Source organism: Aphelocoma coerulescens, chromosome 2 (assembly GCF_041296385.1).
Source record: "Aphelocoma coerulescens isolate FSJ_1873_10779 chromosome 2, UR_Acoe_1.0, whole genome shotgun sequence".
Classification (NCBI taxonomy): domain Eukaryota; kingdom Metazoa; phylum Chordata; class Aves; order Passeriformes; family Corvidae; genus Aphelocoma; species Aphelocoma coerulescens.
The window spans coordinates 8,717,931-8,741,162 of record NC_091015.1 but is presented as its reverse complement, the minus strand read 5'-3'; the positions used below and the strand labels follow the sequence as shown (position 1 = coordinate 8,741,162).

Genomic DNA, 23,232 nt, shown 5'->3' with positions numbered 1-23,232 from the left:
GGTGGCACTGGAGGGTGGCACTGGAGGGTGGCACTGGAGGGTGGCACTGGAGGGTGGCACTTGCTGCAACACAGCGTAATGGAGAACAGATAAAGGATGCTGTTCAGCCCCTGCAAAAGGGCACAGCCACACCCAGTGGCATCGAGCCTGCAAAGGCTGCCTGCCCCATTCTTTATTTACATCAAAAGCATCCTGTAATGACTTTATACATCCTGCCAGAAGAGAGTCTCAAATGCAGGTCTGAAAAATGCGTTCATGCAAAGAGCTACAGATATGATACCTACAATACAACACAATTCTTGGAGTAGATGTTTTCTATCTTGTCTCCTATTTGAAAAAAAAAGTTTAAAAGATGCAAATTTGCACTAAACACAACCTCATGCTACAGCTGGAGAGCACTCAGGCACTAAAAAACATACAGAACTGGATGGGCCACAGAAACCTGTAAGCACTTTTGCATGGAAATACTTTCTTCCTTACAAAATAAGTACAATGTTGATGCCCCTTACTCAGAAGAGACACTAAGATGTTGTTGCAAGCACTGTTACTCCACCTGCCTAATGTTTCAGCACAGTCTTTGTAATTGCTCACTTTCATAAATTAGAGTCAAACAGATGTTTGCCTCGCTTATTTAATAAATTTCCAGCAGAAGAAGCATTTGGAAGTCCTTCTAATGGTATATAGCAGAGATCTCGGGATTAATTATTTTCTAGAAAAGAAGACTTAAAATATCACCTTTGAACACCATCTATATGGTAATTACAGAGATGCTGGAATACAGTAATCAGCACTTCATATTTATTAAATGAATGCTCAAATGTTCAGGCACACCTTAAAAATGCAGGTAACTTCCATTACCTCTGTATGACCTGCTCTCCTTAGGTTATGTTCAGCATTTGTCCTCTGACCAATTTAATCAGCTAGCTGTCCAAGAAAACCAAATCAAACCATTTTCTTGGGGGCTAATAACCTGAACTGGCTTGGGATTCTCAAGACAGACTTTGGTTAGTGTGCTATCAGTTTCTCAATCTATCTAATGGGACATTAGACAAACATGAAAATTTGGAGAAAGGCCTCCTCCCTTTCAGCAGAAGAAACTATGTATTAGTTTGGCCATGGAGCCACAGCACTACCTACTCCTATGTGATAATGATGTCTGGGTGAGACAATTCCTGTGTTTCAAAATCCCTCTTTGAACCTATCAAGTTATTTCTGAAAAATTCCTAGTGAGATTTGGACCATTCAGTGGATAATTCTAATCTAAGACTGGTGATTATGAAATAAAACTGCACCTTCATACCAAAGCAATGAATGCACATGCAAATCTGTGAGCACTTCATAAATTGCACCAAAAGCTGCAAATTTACGTCAACAAAAAGATTAATTACCAAGACAACACTGCTGCTCAAGACAGCTTTAACTGAAAGCCACCTCCATTTTCAGTTTTAATAACCCATTTTACTAACAAATACATTCTGCATTAAAACATTTAAACAATCAATTATCAGAAATGGGATAGCATGTGAATTAAAACCATGATCTGATTCTTATGTGAATCTTTTGCCACAGCAAGACAACTTTCTGTCCTTGAGACAAGTAATGAAGCTGCCCCATTCAGGAAAAACATTCTAAAACACGTATCATGTGGAGTTTGCAATGATTACTGCACATAAAATTTCCTCTTTCTTGTCAGGTTAAGTCTCTTTTGCCTGGATACTAGAAGCAACTCACTGTACTTTTCCAGAAGACTCCTGCTTCTTTTTATGTAATCAATATTACAGTAGTCAATCTAAAGTAAATCTGTCCATTGATGGAACCAAACTACATACCACATAACTAGCTAGTTGACATTCTCTGTGCCAAATATTTATATCCAACTAGCTGTATAAAGGTGTTAAGTTTAATTTTACCTTTTATTTCCAAGAGTATAGATTTTTTAAATATCACATAAACCAGGTAACCAGAATTCTCAAGGAAAAACTCCATAGAATGCACATGGGTTAATATGCATTATCTTGTATTAAATTTAGATTAAAGTACATCATGAATTCTACTTGACAATCTGAGAAAAACATTTAAGTCATTTATATATTACCATCTCCAAATGTACATTGAGAAAACTAAAATGTTTAGGAACCACAGCAAAACTGTCAAGACTACAATCAATGTTTAAAGTTATTCCACAGACAGACTTCTCTTGGACATCAAAGTCTAGAGAGGGCATTCACCAGGAGCAATTTCTCATGTCATATTAGTAACACATTCTACCAGAGGGAAAAGCCTGGTTCCCTGTGGGATTCATTTAACTAGACATACAGGCACTTAAAACAGTTTGAAATGCCCTGAAATGTCCTGTCAAGCTTCTAGACACTGCTGCTGGACAATCCTGGTCTGCTCTAGGCAGAGTTGTATTTTCTAGCCCATACACAAACTACTCAGGCATCATAGATACACCGGGTGACAGCTGAGATGGTTTAGGGTGTGTATGCAGCTTCAAGTCTACAAAAAAATGAATTAACTCCAGTCTCGGTTTTTGAGACAAAACTTCAGGAGGAAACACTCCGGAATGAGTGTTCCTCCCCTTTTCCTCAGTCAGTGAAACAAATGGGTCACAAGGAATGAAAGTGGGAAAAAGAAATCAAACTGTTTATTAACACACGAACAAAACAGGGTAGAACAGGATAAAAAAAAAAACAACTCAAAATACAACAAATTCCCAGAGAGGGAACAGACACGTGGGCTTGGGCCAGCCGGGGCCACCCCCGCCGGCTCCCCGGACCGGCGAGGAGGGAAGGGAGGCAGTGAGGCAAGGGGAAAGAAAGGGAACAAAGAACAAGAAAAAAACCCACAAACCCAACAGAACCTTTTCGCAGCTAGCTGGAACACAAAGGAAACCAAAAAGCAGCACAGCGCTGCCGGCGCACTCCGTGCCCAGCCCCGCCCAGAGCCGCGAGCCCCCGGGCCCAGCCGCTCAAGGCCCCCGCGGGCCCTGGCTCCGGCCCCGCCCCCGGGCCCGCCTTAAAGGCACAGCGTCCTCGGGCACTGAGCGGCCGGGTAAGGAATAAAGCGGCTCCGTAACATCGCCCCAGGACAACTCCCGAAGGAGTTTTTGTTGGGTAATGCTAGGATCTTGTTATACCAACTCCACCTTTCAAAGTAACTCCTCACTGGTAACACCTTCCAACACAAAACCCACTCTTGAAGTGAGAATCTGAAAAGCCTCTAAACAAAACAAGTCAATTCTTTTAACAGCCCAGAAACAGAGCCCAGCCTACACCAAAACACATCAATTGCTGTTCCTCAGCCTGAAGCAGCAGTCTTTCATCAATACACCTCCACTACCAGTGGTAACACTGGAATCCTTCCCTCCTGTTGAACTGTTAAAGTACAGAAGAAGAAGGTCCTTGAAAAGTTTACAAGTAAAATACAAACAAAAACACTACATGGAACACAAATAAACCAAATCAAGGCAAGCACTATATATAAATCGAGTAGGATATAATTTAAGTATAAAAGTTTCAGTATACTGAAATGAGAAACCAATCCCTACGTTAAGAGCAAACAGTGAGTTCCAATGTCAAAGAACAGAGAGATGTCAGAGAGCCAGAAGTGTATGGGACAGACTGAACACCACATCACCAGACACCGCTATACCAAGGCACTGCTTCGCAATGCAAAGTGCAGTGCTGCCTAGGAAGCACCAACTTCTCTTCCTGTCGTTAAGAATCACCACCCAGTTGTAGGTCAGAGGCTAAAAACTAATCCTAGGAGAGCTCACCAGGAGTACACACTCAGCCGTAACCATGTCACAAAAAGCAAGGCCACAACTCTCAAAGAGTAAGAATTAACCATCTGTCATAGTATCAGATCAAGCTTTTAAAAGCACTTGCCTTCATGTACCCCTACTAATACAAAGGATTTGCCTGAAAAAACCAGCAAAAAAACTGTGACTGTCTCCAGTGCAACACGCAGCACGTAACATTAACTTTGCTCCACTTTGAAGTTTTCAGAGCTGTCTCCAACAGTATTACAGATTTTCACTGAAAAAGTCTGAGGGGACTCAGCAATTTAAAAATCACCACAGAGGTCTTCATACATTCTGTCGTTTTCTACAGATGAATAAAGATGCCTCTGTTTATAAAGAAAACTTTCTGTAACTGCAATAGCTCAGTGGCGTTGAACATACTCGATTCATAGCACAATTTTAGAAATTCTTCACATCCATAAATTTACAGGAATTATGCATATGAATGCTGCTCTTTACATACTCAATGACAATCAGGATATAGAGAGTCCCACCTGCATTCTGTGGGCTTCACTATGTGCCACTTCAAACTGTATAAAAAGTACAAATGTTTTAAAGTATTTATTCAATTTCATCTTTGATTCCACCAGTGCACATGACCTCAGTCCTTATTTAGTTGCTTAGAATATCAATTATAACCTGAGTAGCTCCTTAAGAAGTTACTAGTTCTACAGAAAACTCATCACCAAGTTGAAAACTCCTCATTTTTAGAAGATAATTTAGCTTATTATTCAGGACAGAACTGTTCCACTAGTGTTTCAACACAGCAAAATCTACAAGGGCTCTAGTTCACCAATACAAATATTCATGCTATACACACAATTCTACTGCTTGCTTTTGGCATTATAAAATGCACTACATTCAGCTCAAAGCACACATTTTTACGTTGTACTATCTTAAACATTCATGTATGTGCAAAGACCACTGCAAATACTTTTTATAAAAATCTGTCCAAAAAAATCGTTTGGAGTAACAATTACCCATGTAAGAGAATGTCTTAAGCATCTTGGGGAAAAAAAAAAAAAAAGTACTCACTTTGAAGCCTTCTGACTAGAAAAATGTCAAGAGCTTATGCACAAAATCCAAAGCTTAATAGAAGGTTTTAGGACTCTGGTCACTGACACTGCAACCATCCACATAAAGTAGAGAGGCAGCTTAGGAACGATTAGTTTTCATTAATCAGAGTGCATGTAACACTGCTGACACTGCCAGAACCTTGGCAAGAAGCAGAGCCAGTGCTCAGTACTCTTACCTTAAAGCCAACAAGGAGAGTGATCAATACATGAAGTAGATAACCTGCTTTTGAATAAATAAATAAATCTGGGTGTTAAGCAGGGGGAGAGTGCAGAGGAATGTTAAGTCCACCGATGCCCCAAGGCAAGACATATCACTGCCTCTACAGGAGGGGCTACTGCAGTTGCAGTATGCCATGACAACACTGGCAGCAGTGGTACCTCCACTTGATAAGCTGGATAGCTCTGTGCACTGTGCTGTACAGCCTCCTTTCTAAGGAACCCAAAAGGTAAGGCCTCAGCTTTCTTTAAGCTCATCATTTATTTAACAGCAGAACTAAACTTCATGGCTTTAAGGTTAATCGTGAATACTGACATTTTCAGAGACAGCAAGTTAAAGCTTCTGCTAGTGCTGATGAAGTAAATACAATCAAAACCAAACAGACTATGTCAGTGTCCCACTGGTAGCTAGAACATGTCTCATCTATGCAATTTACTACAGAGATATTTGATTTAGAATCAACTATTTGGATTTTATTTTAAATGAAAAAAGACAAAAGAACTAACACTCTCAGCTCCTCCACACCAGCTTCCTACTGAACATTTTACTCAGATTTTTCCAGGTTTTCTACCACTCAATCACAAAACAACTGAGTTTAACTCATCTGGTCCAATCCCCTGCTCAAACAGGATCAGCTACAGTGGGATTTCCAGGACCACTCCAGATGCCTTCTGACTATCTCCAAACGTGGAGATTCCACAACCTCTCTGGACAACCTGCTCCAACATTGTTACCCTCACAGTACAGCTGAGCTACCTTAGGTTCAGCCAGAGTCTCCTGTGCTTCCATTTGTGGTCACTGCCTCTCATCTCGCCACTCCCTTCCCAATCCCCTGATGAGACTCTCACCCTGAGCTTCCTCTGAACAATTCCAGCAATTCTCTCAACCTGTTCTTCAGGTCAGAGAAGCTCCAGTCCTGTCATTATCTTAGTGGCCTTTCACTGGTCTCTATCCAGTAGCTCTGTTTCTTTTACTGGGGAGCCCAGAAGTGGACTCAGTACTCCAGATGTGTCCTAACCAGTTCTGAGATCACTCATCTAAACTGAAACCCTTGTCTAGTACTTCTTAAAATCCTTATTCCACTGCAAGCAATGAAGAAGTTGCATCTACCCACTTCAGACCCCATTTCACTCATCAGGATTTTGCTAGATGCCTTGTCCAATCTGCCCTTTCCTACTTCCAGCTATTTCCCACTGGATCCAATTGTCCAAGTTCACCTGCTTATCTTCTACCAAATTCTTCTTCTAGATACTCATCTAATTCATCAACTAGCATTCTGCTGCATTCAACCTCTAGCCCTTCAACCCCTTTTCTAATCCTTCATTAGTCATCTAGCAGCTGATGATCCTGAAATAGCAAACCAGAGAAAGATATAATTAAAATCTGACTTGAATTATCCCTTAATGCTGCCAAAGATAATAAATTACTTTTAAAAATATTGAAACATTTACATACATTATTATAGAGATTAATCAATATCTACATACTGAACAGGAAGAAAGCTTTGTTTTTCAAGTACACTTCTTGCAGTTTTCAGCATGGAACTTTCTCACAGTAAATACTGAACACAGGATCTGTTCTGCTTTATAGGTCAGCATTTTGCTGAGCAGAACATACACAGAGAGATTGTGTAAGAATTCCAGTACCTCTGAAAAGACCTTCGCTAGAACAAGCAACATCACAAGTCAGAAGACCTTCAGCATGAGGGTAAAAAGATTACTTTGACAACTTTTATCCCATATTGCTTCCTTTAATGAATGCTTCCTAAATGAAGAATCCAGGCCTCAAGAAATATTTCATCTGAGTCTTTAGGGGCTCTATACCCCAAGCAAACAAATGACATGAATTTGGGAGAGTGTCTAGATTATGTACGTAACTGCTCTTATTCCGACAGCAGAAATCAGTCCTGCTATGACACAAGTTCAAACTGAGAGTTAAGGTCTAACAGTTATAGTTAACCTGTCTAGTTCAGAAGCTCTCAAAGTTTTATCTTTGAATTTATTTACAGATCAAAAGAGAGAAATCCAACAAAGTTAACCTGCTCAAATTCTCGAGAGGAAATTCCAGTACACACTTTTTCTGTTGAATATTACTTCCTTCCAACTTAGTGACACTGCAGTCATCATTTTACGCTTTGGCAAAGCAAATCTGAATTGGCAAGCCGTATCTGTCCTGTACTATAAAATTAACCAAGAAACAGATATGAAACAAACATTTCAAATATAATACAAAATACCAGTTGTTTGCCTCATTTTCAGAGCTATTTCTAATATATTAGCTACATTTGTTTTTTAAGAATAAAGTTTTAGCCACACCTTAGATACACATAACTAAAACCAGTGGATCACTTACCAAAGAAGTCAAATGAAAACGGATCCCTTCCACCAAAAAACTCCCTAAAGACATCATCTGGGTTGCGGAATGTAAATCCAAAATCAAACGGATTATCGTGATGATTTCCACCTACAAAAAAAAAGGTTCCATTTCAGTTACCTTCACACATTCTTACTAACATGAAAGTCAGGCCTATAGGGTACTTCAATAGTCTACAAATATGAACGATTTCCAAAATTTCTCTTTCAGGTATCATTCAAGCTAAGTACACACATTACTTCATTACTTTTTATAATTCTCTGTTTTCAGATAACAGTCATACCTTTTATAATAACTAGAAAAACTGTAAAACAATTGTAATCTCAATTTTCAAAAGACTGAATTTTAGGTCTTAGTACAGGCATTTCCATTTCAAGACAAGGCTGTCTTGAAAAGAAAGCTGTAGAAAATAGAGAAAGCAGGGAACTGCTGGTTGTCAACATACCTCCACCTCCATTTATTAGGCCTTCTTTTCCGTATCTGTCATAGATGTCACGTTTTTTAGCTACAAGGAGAAGTTGTACATCATGTCAGTAAACAGGTTTGTTGGTTTTGTGGAAAAATAAAAACAGTTAACTGGTATCCTCAGTTAAACATCTTCTCAAAGCTAGTTTATTTAAGAAAGTTCTGGCATGTAACTGTTGAACATTTTTAAAAAGGATTGTCAAAGCAAATTAAATTCAGAAAGAACAGGTACTAAATTTCAGACTTACTACCATTGAGTTATAGAAGCTGTGGTCCTGGCTGTATCAGAAAAAGTTTGGTGCAAGGACAAACTTCACATGGAAAGTTGCCTTTAAGAAGAGAATGGCAGAAGAATATGGCAGTTTTCTTCTTTGCACAGGTACCGTGAAAAGCTTTAAGGCTGTGAAGGACCTCTGGACTTCAACCTGCTCCTCCACACAAGTCTAATCATGAAGCTGGTCACATCTTGCCTGAATAACGCCCTGATGCTATCAATTTCCAAGAGAAGATTCTACAGTCTCTCTGGAGAACAGTTCAGTGCTCAAAGCATTCCCTTCCTTCTATCCCACTTGCAAACCTTGATCATTGCCTCCTTCCTTTTATTGCATAAGACCGAGCCCATTGTGGGAGAGTTGTGAGAACGGAAGAACAGTGTTTATATGAGTGACTGCAAAACCCCTAAAATTAATTACAACCACTTCTTCTAGCTTAATAATGGAGAATTGAAGTGATGTTACAAAATGCCATGGAAGGATGTGACTCAAACTGCTTGCTCTCTATTATTTTAGAAGGCATGGAATGACTATTAATCGCATTGCAGACCAGCTTTACAGTATTCATGAGAAAGAGGAGAAAAATGAACTCTACATTACTGCACAAGATCAGATGGCACTTTGGTACTGGAAGGAAACCTGAAGAGCTAAAAGAAGCAGACAGTCAGCTTACTTTGCTTGCACTGGTGTGGAAGTACCAGTCAAAATCCAGTCAGGGCATTTGATTTTAGTCTCTAAATATTATCATATTTTCCCACTGGAATCTCTTCAGTGAAAGAAATTTTTAAAATTTAAACAGAAAGAACACGCAGTTACCTCAAACAGATGCTGGAAACTAAAATACTTCCGACCAACAGGAATTAAAATTTTATATAATGGTTATCATCTCAAATAATAGGAGCTTGCAATAGGTTCACAAGCAGACAAATCCCCAAAGCTTGATACACTATCTGTACTGCCTTTCTAGAAAGCAGTTTTTAAAGAAAGGAGGTTAACCTACTCATCAAATTAAGAACAAAGCAGGAAGGCAGATAAACTGTCACAAGCAGGAAACAGCAAGGATGACCTTTGTAAGCCGAAAATTCATCTTGAGAAATGTTACATTTTTGAAACCACAAGGTTTCCCACCAGGGAAGTATGTTCAATGATCACCCAATTTCAGTATTCTTTGCTTATGTAATCCCTTACAAAATTATTCTTCTGCCAAAAATCTGTCATCATTCAAGCCTGTAATGGTGTCAGAAAATTTCATTAAGTTTGCAGAACATTTGACTGCCTCTCAACCTCTGGGCTCAGGATTCTGGTATCCCTGCTGCACAAATGATTGTTAAAACACCAGTAACTTAGGATTTGGTCTAGATCCAAAAACTGGCAGCACTTTTAGAAGATGTTCTAAAATTCCAGCAGTGTACTGTTTCCAAAGAACTTAGAGATCTGTATAAAAACCAGACCAGTATTCTATTTTTATCCTGCTCAAAAAAATTAGCTTAAGAAGGATAAAGTACTCTAAAAGACAAGTATACAATGAACTAATGATAAATTAAGTTCTGTTTCTCCCCTGTCAATTAAGTATCAAAACCAAGCAAAGAAACACTCTGCAAGACTGCAGCTCAGTAAATCAGGCTGAACTCTGAGAGGTAATCTAGATGCCACTAGTGCTTTAAATATAGCTTTCCCATGCTCACTGTCTCAGGTGAAATCAAGGACACTTCAGAAATAGCATATAGACAGCTGCAGTCAATTACAGAGGAAAACTATCAAAGTAGCTTAAATCACTTTGTTATGATTCAGGCTGCTTTTGTCAGAACACTGGCAGAAGTTAATGATACTCTTCAAGCAAAAAGACATGGGTGAACTGTAAACTGCATTCCTGCATTACATGGGTCAGGCTAAAAACCTCTTTCAGAACAATTCAAAATAAACACTATCTTTAGTATCACAGTTGACTGAATTTACAGAACTCACCCAAATGAAATCCAAATTTTCAGCAAGGTTTACAGTATGCTTGGGCTTTGTCAAGACTAGCTTACTGTTACAAAAACTAGAAGCAGTAGGCCCAACAGTGCATACTTTGGAGTTGGTCTAGCCTAACTTTTATAGTATAAACACAATAATACCCATATACTGATAGTAACACTGGCCTCACCTGCCAAGATAAAATTAATCTTGGTATTTGCAGATGTCTCTACAGAAATTTCTGGCAGACACTAAATTTCAACTTCTAGTAGTTTGATTACTCATCTAGGGAGATCCTGAAATTTTTGTTTCAAAATTTCTGCTTATTCTGTCTGATCCGCAAGCTTCTTTCTCTTTCATTTGAAAAGGAAGTACTCAAGTTGGATGGTGAACCAAAATTACAATATCCCTTCAAAGCATCATACATCAACATTTTCAGTCTGATACCCAGAATAGAGACAGGCAGTTCAAGAGCCCTTTTAAAATACCCACCATCTGATAAAACTTCATAGGCTTCGGCTACTTGCTTAAATTGCTGTTCCGCCTCATCTTTATTGTCTGGATTTTTATCAGGGTGCCATTTTAGTGCCAATTTACGGTACCTGAGTGGAAGGAAAACAAAAGATATTTTACTCTGAAATAATGGAATATGCTATACAGATAAACACAATGTTTCAAACAAGCTGTCAGGGATTGAAATACTTAGAAATTCCTGGTGCTTTGTATCTTGCATCTAGTCTGGTATCAACAGATTCTGCAGGTACACAAAGAACCACCTACTCAGATATGCTTTAAAGAAGAAAGTAGGTTTGGTGTTCTTTACTTACTCTGAAATTATTCCTGTGCATTTCTGATGATCAACATCTGCTAGACCTAAGCAAAACATTCCAAAAGATCTCTGCTGTGGACTTTTCCTTAGAGCTCTATAATTATTCGGTACTCCAACCAATCATGGGAAGCATCAAGAAGGATCTGGTACGTTCAAGGTTCATAAAGCTCCAAGAATAAAATGACTGTGACATGCTAACATCAATGCCTTCTTTGACAGCTACACCTGCACACAATTCCTATCCTCAAATGAAACATTTTAGGCAAAGTATTCATAACTACTTATTCAGAGAGGCAAAGCTAAGCTTGCACTTAGGTTGATGTGTTTTGCAGTCATCCAAGATCACAGTTCAAACATTTGGGTTGATAAAGTAGCACGTGCAGGAATTTGCAAAAGAACATGGGAGGACAAGAGTGTGACTCCAGAAACCATGTCATTTTATCTATTCCTTAAAATCCATTTTATATATATATATATATATATATGAGTGACACTCACGCTTTTTTGATATCCTCTGCTGAGGCATGCTTCTGCACTCCCAGAACTTCATAGTAATCCACCATGTTTCAGGAGTTGTCTCAGTAACAACAGCTGAGTCTTTCAAGTCCTGCAACAACAACAACTTGTAAATGACGTTTGTCCAGTACTGCTACTTCATAGAAGGCAGGTAGAAGCCTGGTATTGCCTAGTATCAAACCTGATCGAAGAAAGTTCAAATGTTTCAAGTCACAAAAAATAAACCCACTTTATTTTAGGTCAAGAGATCAAACAATTACTTTAATTTGGATTTTTATGTTCTTTGATCCCACTGAAACACAGTACACAAACACATAGATAAACAGTGGTTCCTGAAACAGATTAGACTGATAAGCTAAATTTAATCAGTATTTTAAGAAGGGCATCTGATGTAGATATTAATAACTCTGAATGAAAAAGTTCACCTAATGTTATCTATGACACCTGCCATGTCTTAAGCACATGGGCATAAACAAAGGGACCCATCTTTCATGTCTGTTCTTCAGAACATTACTTCCACTGAGATGCTCCCTTCAGAAAAGCAATGTATGTGCAGGTCTTAGAAATCTAGAACTGCACCTATTGAGCCCAACAACCTTTCTTGTATTCAGACTTTGACAAAAAAATGCACATGTTGCCAAAGCTACTGAATACCATTTGCTTCCTTTATGTTTACGAAGAGAATCACATAACCAGGCAAGAATGCTCCAACTGCAGGGTAACCAACCCAGTGCACAGGCACTTAGTGTTTCTTAGTATAAAATTATAGTTTCCACAAGAGTCCTGAGAAACCTACAAGTTAAAAAAGCAATTTAAATACTGACAGTTTCTTGTCAACATTAGAGAATAATTATAAGGAACAGTTACACTGACCATTACTCCAACTAAATGACCATTATGATGAAAGAACCTTCCTAAGAAGTTTCAAGAATGTTTTGAATCTTCATGCAAAGCTGCCTTCTCTCCACCACTGTAACAAGTCTCTATTCTGGCAAAACTTCCAATCCCCTTTCCATCTTACACTGCTAGCTTGTTTCAAGTTTTATGAACAAGGAAACAGTGACCTTTTCCAAGAGTTATCACCTTGTTTCAGGGAAAGTTACCCAAATACACTCAGAACACAACAATACAACAATGTATTAGTCACATTTTCTTATCTCGTGCATCAAGAACAAAAATTCATTGAAATAACCTTTTCCCCTTTAAGCCTTTCAGTGTTTTTTGTTTTAGCCCAGGCAGTCTCAGTTTCCTTTTCTTTCACATAAATGCTGAAAGTATTTAGCATAATGTAGCCTAGTGAAGTAGTCTGAAATTAATTTATTGTACTACTTTTACATGTATCTTTCAACATCCTGAGATATAAACATTAAAGAAAGCCTTCCTTTTAAAATAAATTGGTACATTTTCAAAATATGTTCCTGCTGTAGGTTAAAGCTTAATTAACTTTAATTATGGATTGTGGTTACATACACATTTCCTCAAATGGCAAAACCAGTTTAAGAGATACCCTGCCACGCTTCCTCTCCTCTCCAAACTACTTACAGAAGCAAATGTATTGGAGATCCCACGTGTTTAAAACTTGGGTGGTTTTAGCAATCTACTTTAACCATACAGTCACACAAACACAAAATTAAAGTGTAGCAGGTAAATAGCCCTTTGCCCTTTGAAGAAATCTCCACATCAAAAAAACCAGTGAGGGTATAGTTAATACTGTGACCAATGACAAAGGAAGTTGGGGGACATGCATTAAAATTAAGAATGCCAATAATAATATGCCAATGGCAGGGTCCAACATGTAAACATACAGGTTACCAAAAATAGCCCAGGATATTTGCTATCAACTGGCCTGTCTAGTTTTGCTGTTTCCCACACAACAATTAGAACAGCTCTGTGAATACAGAGGTAAGGAGCAAAATCAGTATGGGATCCCATAGCCAACCTTATGAGCAATAGCATATACGGAATGTAAAGTTTACAGAAAGAAATCAGAAGAGGGGAATCTAGTATGAATCAAGGTAAAGGCTAGAGCTCAGGGTCCCTCCTGACAGATACCAGCCTAAAACTAGTAAGCAAATGGCAGGAAGCCACAGGCCAGGAGCACATATCATTAAGTGTTCTTTCCACATTCTCCTTTTCTTAAATACAAGACTTAGATCAGCACTCCTCTCAATTCAGGTACCTACCTTAGAGGGAAAATTTAAACCTCGAGCTTCTAACTAGAAAAAGCATGTAGGAAAAGCAACTTAGATGCAAAAAATAAATCACATCTTTTCCTACAGAACTTTGTGCACACAGGTAGTCATATTGATTTCAACACATTTCTTTAAACACTTTGCTGTTTGTTTAAAAACAATGCTGTAGAGCTGTTAAGTTCAGACTCAATACAAACAAAATATATTCTAGATAACACAAGCCTGAAGGTGGGACAAAAAAACCCATGCTGAGGCAACAAGACCACCTTTTAACAGATGACTCTGAGCCTAAAAAGCAACTCCTTTAAGACAGAAGAATTATTTGTTTCAAAGAAATGTCTGGGGATTGCATATTCTCTCTTTATGTGTGAGTGTTATTGCTCAGTTTTTACCTGCCACTAAGAGAATCTGGAATTAAAACAAGCCGGAAGATTTCTAAAAAAATGAAATTGTTAATATTCTCCTTCTCCTAATCAAAGTGTCAAAGTAGGTGACAGCAAGAATGCATCTCTGATGTACTGTTATGTCTATCTGCTAGTTATCATAAAGCATAAACTGTACTGCTGAAATTTTAGTTATCACAGGAACTTTTTTCTTGTATGTAAAAAGGTTTTAAAAATATTTACAAGAAGAAAATTCATCTGCAGCTTTTTTTTTGTCCAGCTTAAGAAAAAAACGTCAGCTCATATTTAGCCCCTCCACAGCCAGTAAGACTGACCAAAAAAACCCCACATATGCCCACAAAACCCTCCTCCCCCCCAAAAACCCAACACTCACAAACTAGAAAAGACCTCTATCTGCAATCTTTTCAGAACAGAATTATTTAAAATATGCACTCAAGGAAACAGCCACCATCAGCTTAAAATAAAACAGAATATGTATGACCACTGACTTAGAAAATAGATGGCCAATTTAAAAAAATAAATCAGTACTTTTCAGCCTAGTAGGAGTCTGCATGGTAAAAATGCGTAGATGTTTCAAAGATGCAAACCATGTACTTCCCTGCAAGAAACTACTTAACTGTCCTAACCAAAATGACATGACAAAAATCTTCTCCAAACACCCAATCTGTCAGTTTGTCTCCAAATATACAAGCCACGCTCATTAATTAGGCACTTGAGAGTTTTTTTTCTTAAGCCAGGAGGAAGCCAGCCCACCAGGAAATTAGCACATTTTCCTGTCTTCATCCACAGAAAATGTTCAAAATTTCAGAAGAAGAGATATGCAGAAAAAAAAAAAAAAAAAAAAACAGCAGAAAGAAGATGTTTCATGGCCTTCATGTTTGCTCACGAAAATCTGTAGTTTCTTGTGCTGGGAACTGCATTATGTTTACAGTGTGCTATCAGCTACTCCAACTCCTTTGGGGCACGAAAATCAAGCAGGCAGATGTTTATGCGAACCAAAAGTTTCCACAGTTTATAGATTTTTTCAATCATCGTAGGAGAAGGCAGCTTTGCTCTGGCTTACAGAGCAGTGACCCTGAACTACTGACTCAAGGCAAGTGACAGGCTTGGGCCCTCCTCGCGCAGCTCAGCCCAGCACTCGGCCAGAGTTATCCCAAAACCTGGCTCATAAGCTCTCTTTACAGCACAGTCCTCAGCTACGTAAAGAGCATGAGAAGCATTACAGTAAACAGATACGCAGAGAGCTCTACACTTTTACAGGATCAGATGACAGACAAAAGCAAGTAATCAAACAACCAGCAGGGAAGACAACACAGCACCCCTAACTAAATGCGGAAGGGAGAAAAGTATCCAAACAAGAAATTCTTAGAGCAGCCAGGAGGGAATTCAGACAGCAAGGGGCATGCGACCTTTGCAGTCAGCTTAGTCAGAAAAAGTTATCTATTTCTGGCCATGAAGCAACGGGCAGCACGGAGAGTCCTGAAAGATGCCAGAATAGCTCGAGCTTAGTGACTACAGCAGTCACCTGGAGAGCAGGATGGAGTTCCAAACTCCTGATTCATGCACTTTACAGAAGCAGGCAGCCATCAACATCCTCTGCAAGTCCCACAGCCATCCAGCTCCCAGCACCGGCCTGCCTTCCATGGACTTATCTAAAGGATTGCATCCTGCTGGCAACTCCAGAGGAACAGACACCCTGCTCCGAATCCCAGTTCACTTTGACTGAACTCACAAAGATACACTGTGCTAGAGCTGTACAGGGGCTAACACAAAAATTCCCACAGCTTACCAGCAAATTTTTCTAAGAGTAATAATGCTACGGAACAAATAAAGTTACTTAGTAGTACAAAAACACCTGTATAACTTTTTGTGATTAATAAACCTGACAAATACATTCAAACAAGGCATCAGCATTAATTTTTTTCCTCTTCCTTAAACATGCACAGTGCAGTGCAGACTAAGACATATTAAAGACTCCAATACTTTTAACTTCTACTTACCTAAGCTTAGAAAAGCTGTCCCAGTTGAACTTCACAGGGTCCAGAAATTTATTGTTTCATGGAAAAAATGTTAATTTACCATATAATTAAAATTAATAAAATGTACTTAATTTATACTCATTATTTTAATACTCCCTCAGCATCCCAGGAGATGAATTTAATAAAATGAGCATTCCAAAAAGCTTAGTCTAATCTCATGTTTACAGCAAACATCCTGCTTGTATGTCAGACAGCAGAGTGGATTTGGATACAGTTATTATTATACCGGGATGCAGTTCCATACAGGGAGAAGGCAGCTGGGCTGCTTTACCTTGCAGTTCATGTTCCATTGTTGAAAAGACAGAAACAACAAAACTCCACCACAGCCAAACAAGAGACACCTGCAAAAGACACCCTCACCCCTTAAGGCAAGAAGCTACAAAGAACCCTGTCCACTCCTCTCCTCCCCAAGGGCAGCAAGACACAACTCTGGCAAGAACTACAGGACTTAGTCTGTAATGCTGCCCGGCACATGGAAAGCCGGTAGAGGGCAACAAGTAAGAAACCATTAAAAAAGAGGGAACCAACCAAAAATGGAAACAGAAGATATCCAAAATCTTCATCTGTGAAAGAAATGTAAACTGGCTAACAAAAACCAGGAAAGGAGGCTGATCAGTGAACAGGCCACCCGGACTCCCCTGGCTGAGACTCTCCTGCTTATCCATCTGATCTCTGATAAAGGGACACTTATTCATGATCTTTCCTTAAAGCAAAGGAGCATTTTTCCAAAACATGGCAACTCAGGTGTCCAAATTTGGAATTGTGTCACAAATATCTGGAACACTGTCACTCTCCTAAAACTAACCATAAAAGGCTATTTTATACGAAGTAAAATTCCTATCTTATTTTAAAAAATATATGAACTGTGTATGATTAAGCAATTAAAAACAGTGAAAGCCTCTAATGAAAGATAAGGGCCAGAAACTTTCAGGCAAATAATCACATGCAATCAGATGATGCTTTAGGGAAAAGAAAATAGTTTAAAGTTTCTACACATTTCCCCTGAACTGTTTTTGGAGTCATGATAACTTTATTTAAGGGAAACAAAAAAGGAAAAAAAAAAAGAGCTTCATTAAAGCAAAGAGCAAGTTCTTTTTCAGAGTGTTGACAAGCTGTCATAGATTCAGACTACATTTTAAGACAGAAAAAAATATTTCTTTATATAAAGTTTTTATTAAAACTGGCTGCAATGTAGCTATGAATGGCTTCAGACTCATTATATGGCCTTTAAGATCCTTAAGGACTGGGTCCTCACTAATATCAGTGGGATTTCTGTATTTATTCAGAACAAACAGAAAGCATAAAACCTACAACTAGTAACTGTAGGAGTGAAATACATATGCATGAATTACTTCTTCCCTAGCAGTTAAATAAATAAAGCAGAATGATTTAATTAAGTCTAAAGTAAGAAAAATCTAACATCCATTCAAATGTATTACATTCAAAAGAAAATACAATTTAAACCTACTAATACCCTCAACTACAGTTTTATTTCAAATCTACCTTGAAATAAACAATCATCATATGCAAGATCCAACAAGTTTTGACAAAGCTAAGTAATTTCTCACTAATCCTTCCATTGCTTGAATAAGACAAAGGAAAAGCTGTTGACAGAAAATGTTTTCAGGACACAGCTGACGAGGTTCTTTACAAATGCTATTAGAGAAATGGAGCACTTCCTACTTAAGGAGCACAATGCTTTAACATAAACCTCACACAGCTAAGTTGAAAATTACAGCAATGAATTCCCTTCAAAGCATCACTCCACGGTTAACAAGCAGTAGATGTGCTCCTGGAGGTCTGGAAGTTCAGTGCACTGGCTCGGCCGAGCTGCACCTCCTCCACAGCCGGCGGCACAAGGGCAGCTCCGGCTCACACGGGTGGCTGCGCCCGGCGCTCAACCCGCGCTGACATTTCAGTCGATTCCAGGCCACAACTGCGATGCCTCTGGACGGGGTACAACGCAATCACCGCCCTCGTCCCACGCAAGCTCAGCTCACAGACCTCACCGCACCAATGGGCTCGGCACAGATGCAAAACAAACCAAAAACCTGGTATTTCTTTCCTCAGGACAGTCCACGTACTGTTAGGAACTCCTACATCCTACATAAGATGATGATGATGATTTAACATAGGTTGTTCCCTCTCCCCACATACATTCCAAAACTTCTAATGGATGAAAGAAAGAATATAGTAGGTAAAAAAATGTATTTATCTATTTTAAAAAAATCAGAAGCAAAACACATTAGCCCTCTAACTAAAACTTCGGGGTTACACTAAAGTAAAGCCCTGCATGCCTTCTCCCCAAGCCCAGCCAAAATAAATTAGCAAACTGCATCAATCTGGGAAGGACAAAGAAAACACCAGAGAGAGAAGCTATCTGGGTAAGAACCCGCTGTAGTTTGAAAGCACAAGCTTTCAAAACTACTAAAAAGACAAGTCTGATGAAGAACAAGAGGAACTCTGCAGTTTACAGATAGAGATATTATTAGTAGTATTACAGTCTAAACAGGGCTGCCAGTAAAAGCAGCAATTTAAATTTCTCCTCCAGTAGAGATTATTTAAGAAAATTTAGCACTAATTTAACTTCCATTTCCAACACACTCTTATTTTCCACTGAGAAGTCAGCACAGGAGCCAAGAAGAGTAAACAAAGTTAGATCAGTGTTGTGCTATAGTTAAAATGTTGGTTGTTTAAAAAAAAAAAAACAAACCAAAAAAAAAACCCACCCCAAAACTAATCACAGAGACAAGATCTGTAAATACATTTACTCAATGGTCCAAACAAATCTTCTTTGACAACATAATCCATCAAACTAAATGGTATTTTAACTACCAGGCTCTTGATCACCAGCTGAACATAAAATCCCTACCTGGAGTACAAGGATCTCTGAAGAGTAAAGAGAAATTAAGGTCAGCAGGCAGCAGTGACTGCAACCTCTGCTGCAGGACCAGAGAGGCAGAGCCTTGCTTCATTCCAGTTGTTCCCTTTGTGTCAACACCTTGTTCTTACCACTTTTTGACACTTTATACCCTAAAAACTCCTGGATTTGATCACTGACTATCCAATGTCACAAGCCGGACCATGTGCACATTAGCGCTGTTATAAACGTAGCTTTCATGTTACTGTGTCTGAATAAGTAGCTGTTTATTATTACCAGAATTTAAAACAGATTTGTTCCTATTTTAAATCATTTCTAACACCTTTGTTAGCATGGCTTAAGCCTGCAGCACATGCTTTCAGCAGCCAAGGAGAGCTCTGAGAGCAACACAACGTAAAGTGTTAGTGCAAACAAGAATGCTGGTCATAAACCCAGCCCACTGCCCCCTCTGAAGTGCAGCAAATACTGACAACAAACAGTGTTCCTTACCTGGCAGTGTCAATTTTCAACTCAGCTCGGAACCTGGCAACAGCGAGTTCAAACCACCCGACCTCTGCCGACCTCGCCCACAACAAACCTCCCGCCTGCCCCTACCCCGAATAAGAAACACCGAGCAGAACGTAACTAAAACTGCTTCCATCAGGGGAGAAAAACAGCGCGTTTGGCTTAAGAGTCATCAAGGGTGAAAAATGCCCCTGAGATCATCCAGCCCAACCATCCCCTCAACACTGCCACTGTGCCCCTTGAACCACAACACCCAGCGCCACATCCAGACGCTTCTTAAACACCTCCAAGGATGGTGACTCCACCGCCTCCCTCGGCGACCTATTCCAATGCCTGATCGTCCTAAATGTGAAATATTTTTTATATTACTTAATCTGAATCTCCCCTGTCTCATCTTAAGGCCATTTCCTCCGGTCCTTTCAAGGTAGGCACAGCAAAAGAGTCCGCCCCCCCCTCATTACAACCTTCTTTCAGGGAGTTGTAGAGAACGGAAAAAAGGAGGACACAATAAGGCTCTCAAGCCACCAAAGCAGTGCCCAGAAACGAAAAGCGCTTTAAGGAGAAGATCTGTTTAACGAACCGAGGCTCGCCCTCGCCCTCTGGAAACTGAAACCACTGCGAGCAAGGAATGGAAATCCGGATTTTTTTTTTTCTCTTGCGGCGAACAGGCGGGACTGAGAGCTGTGATCGAACATCCCGGGATTTGCCCCGCTCCGAATCCCGGGGAGAGCCCCGGGCAGCCGCTCCCTCCCCGAGTTGCCGAGCCCCGCCAAGGCCAGGCAGAGCCCCCACGGCGCCCGGGGCCGTTCCAGCACTGCGGGGCCTGCGCCGGCCGCGCCGCGAGGCCCCGGTACCAGGGACGCCGCTGCCGAGCACGGCGGCCTGGCCAAGCGCCCGCTCCCCCCGCCGCCCGCACGGCCGCGGCCGCCCCGAGCCCGCCTGCCCCGCACTCACCCGCCGGTGGCTCCGCTCCGCGGCCGCCGCTCCCGCCCGTCCCCTCTCGCGGCTCCCGCCGGGACAAACGGCAGCGGCCGCAAACAGGAAGCGCCGCCAGCGCGCGCCGTCACTTCCGCCCCGCCGCTTCCGGAAGTTTCTGGAACGGCCCCGCCGGGCGTCCCGTGTGAGTGGAGAGCGCCCCCTGCCGGCGGCCGGTGGCGCTGCGGCGAGGCGGGGCGGGGCTCCCTGGGGGCGGGGCTCCGTGAGGGGGCGGGGCCTCGTGAGGGGAGGGGGCTCCGGGCGGGGCGGGGTCGCCGCGTGTGCGGGGATCCGCACATCCCCATTGAGTGACGTCCGCTTCCTGCTCCACAGAATCATAGGATGGCTAGTGGACGTGGTGGTGTTCAGCTAGAGGTTGGACTCAGTGATCTTAGAGGTTTTCTTCCAACCTGATTGACGATGTGATTCTGTGAAGCAATGGCCAGGAGTGCAGCTGAGGGGAAAGGAGAAGAAAAAAAAACGGAAAGAAAAAAATTAAGAAACACTCTTTGAATAGGTGAGTTTGGCTGCTAGAAGTGAGATGACAAAATTTCTTCCCCTTTTGTGTCTTATTTTACTCTCGGAAATTGGGGGTGCCAAGAGGATGGACCAGGCTCTGCTCAGTCGTGCCCAGCAACGGGACATGAGGCAATGGGCAGAAACTGCTGCCCAGAAGTTCCACCTGAACGTGAGGAAGAACTTCTGTACTGTGCAGGTGGCCGTGCACTGGAACAGATTGTGCAGAGACACTGTGGAGTCTCCCTCACTGGAGATATTCCAGAATCATCCGCACACAATCCTGTGCCGTGTGCTCTGGGATGACCCTGCTTGAGCAGGGAGGCTGGACCAGATGACCCACTGTGGTCCCTTCCAACCTGACCCATTCTGGGATTCTGTGAGGGGAAATGCAGAAAGTGATGCCTGGGTGTGGTGGTGTAGGAAAAGGTGAAAAAACAAATAATTTTTAAAAACACTCTGAATAGATGAGTTTGGCTGCTAGAGGTGAGATGACAAAATTTCTCCCCCCTTGCATGTTTAATTGTAGTCTCAAAAATTGTAACTCTGGCACACAATTCCTTTGAGGCCAGATTCCTCTCTCTCCATGTAGCACCTGAACAGAGTCCTGCGCTGGGTGAATGTATTGGAGCATCCTTTGGGTTCTATTCGAGTATGTGGTTTTCTGAGTGTCATGGCTGAGAGCAAAGTATAGCCCAGCAAAGTTATTATTCTATTTTTAAAATGTGGACTTTATTCATGCTTTAAATTCCTGTAAAATTATTGCCCCTTATTTAAAAAGTGGAGGCATTAATTTATAGATCACCAAAGTGAAGTTAGAGAGTTTCCACACCTAAAATGTGTGCTTCCCAAATAAAGTCAATTAAAAGGCTACTCATTATTTAGGAAGTGTTTGTGTGGGAGTGGGGTCAGTTCAAAAAGACAAAAGCCAGCTTGGAATAACGCAGAGGAAAACTTAAAACAAATCAGCAGGACAAGTAGTAGGACAACCCTAAGTATAGGCTTGGTGCTTTGGGGAAACACAAGGTTCAAAAGAAATATTGTTGATTATTGATGCTAAGTTGTGGCCACAGAAACAATTCTTCAAAATTAGATCAAAGAGACACCTCACTCCATTAGTAGTTTCTCATCAGCAAGTAGCTGTGAAGTCCAAGTTGTTGATCCACTTTGAAAGAAAAGACCCAAAGGATTAGTAGGTTAGACTGGCTCTTCCTAATGGGTGAGGTTCAGACCTCAAAGGATTCACAGCCTGGCAAGTGCAAAGGCAGGTCAGTACTGTGTGGTGTGGGAGGAGACCATATAAAATTTTGATTTAATCCTTTAAACATTTTTTCATGTGGAAATAAAGTTTTTTCCCCAACCTTTCATAACCGATTACAGGGAGAAAAAAAGTATGAAGAGTCCCAAAACCTGAGTTGCAGTAAACAAGACAGAAGTTTCATGAGGCAATTTCTTTGCTTTAGTAGTTTAATAAAGAGCAGATTTTATATTACAGTTAAGGTATGATGGATGCCAACCATAAAACTTTCTGTTTATCCAAGCAAGCAAAGAAGCATGATTGCATGTGGAACTACAGCGTTGGAATCAAAACACTGCTTGCATCAATGCAACCAGGACCATGGCCTCTTTAACACAATTGTTATCATCATGTTAATTTGCCCGTAGCTTTTCTAACACTGTTCTGACTCTAGACAGCATAGCTCTGTTTTAGCATCCTTCAGATATAGGAATGGTATTTGGGAAGGCTTAGAGACCAATTCTGCATTTGGAGAAAGGAAGGTATGAGAAGGTGAAGTGCCTGCTCACAGCTGAGGGCAGGGTGAGCTGTACAAGATGCAGTTTGGCATTTTCTACAGCAAAACACCGAGAATGTAAATAAATGTTTCCTAACAAAGTTATAGATGGAAACAAAAGATTGTGTGATTTTTATTTTTTTTAAATCCAGAACATATTTTAATTGGTTTATGCTTGTCTTTGAAGAAGATTTGAAGACATTTCCCAAGACTTTGCAGAATGGGCAGTTTGCAGAGCCACCAATTACAAATATCATTTATTAGGGCACCTCTTTTTTTTCAACTTACGACCTTTGATAGCTCCAATTATTTCTAACACTGAACAGTAACAAGAATTATTTACTTTTAGAAGTTTGCTTGTATTGCGCGTTATTTAATTTTCTGATCTCTGTTACAGGGTCCCCATGTGACCTGAGGCA

General features: G+C 40.5%; 1 protein-coding gene across 3 annotated transcripts in view; it reads right to left on the bottom strand.

Annotated features, from left to right (window-relative positions):
• DNAJB6 (DnaJ heat shock protein family (Hsp40) member B6) overlaps positions 1 to 20,604 on the bottom strand; it is a 65,947-nt gene extending 45,343 nt beyond the window's left edge. For all 3 annotated transcript variants that reach the window (XM_069006414.1, XM_069006413.1, XM_069006412.1), the window contains exons 1-5: positions 20,484 to 20,604; positions 11,492 to 11,600; positions 10,657 to 10,766; positions 7,917 to 7,976; positions 7,451 to 7,561 (exon numbers count right to left, since the gene is read on the bottom strand). In XM_069006414.1, the coding sequence (XP_068862515.1) occupies positions 7,451 to 7,561; positions 7,917 to 7,976; positions 10,657 to 10,766; positions 11,492 to 11,556 (346 nt within the window). In that variant the 5' untranslated portion in view covers positions 11,557 to 11,600; positions 20,484 to 20,604. The remainder of the gene's footprint in view (positions 1 to 7,450; positions 7,562 to 7,916; positions 7,977 to 10,656; positions 10,767 to 11,491; positions 11,601 to 20,483) is intronic.
• Between the last annotated feature and the right edge of the window lie 2,628 nt (positions 20,605 to 23,232).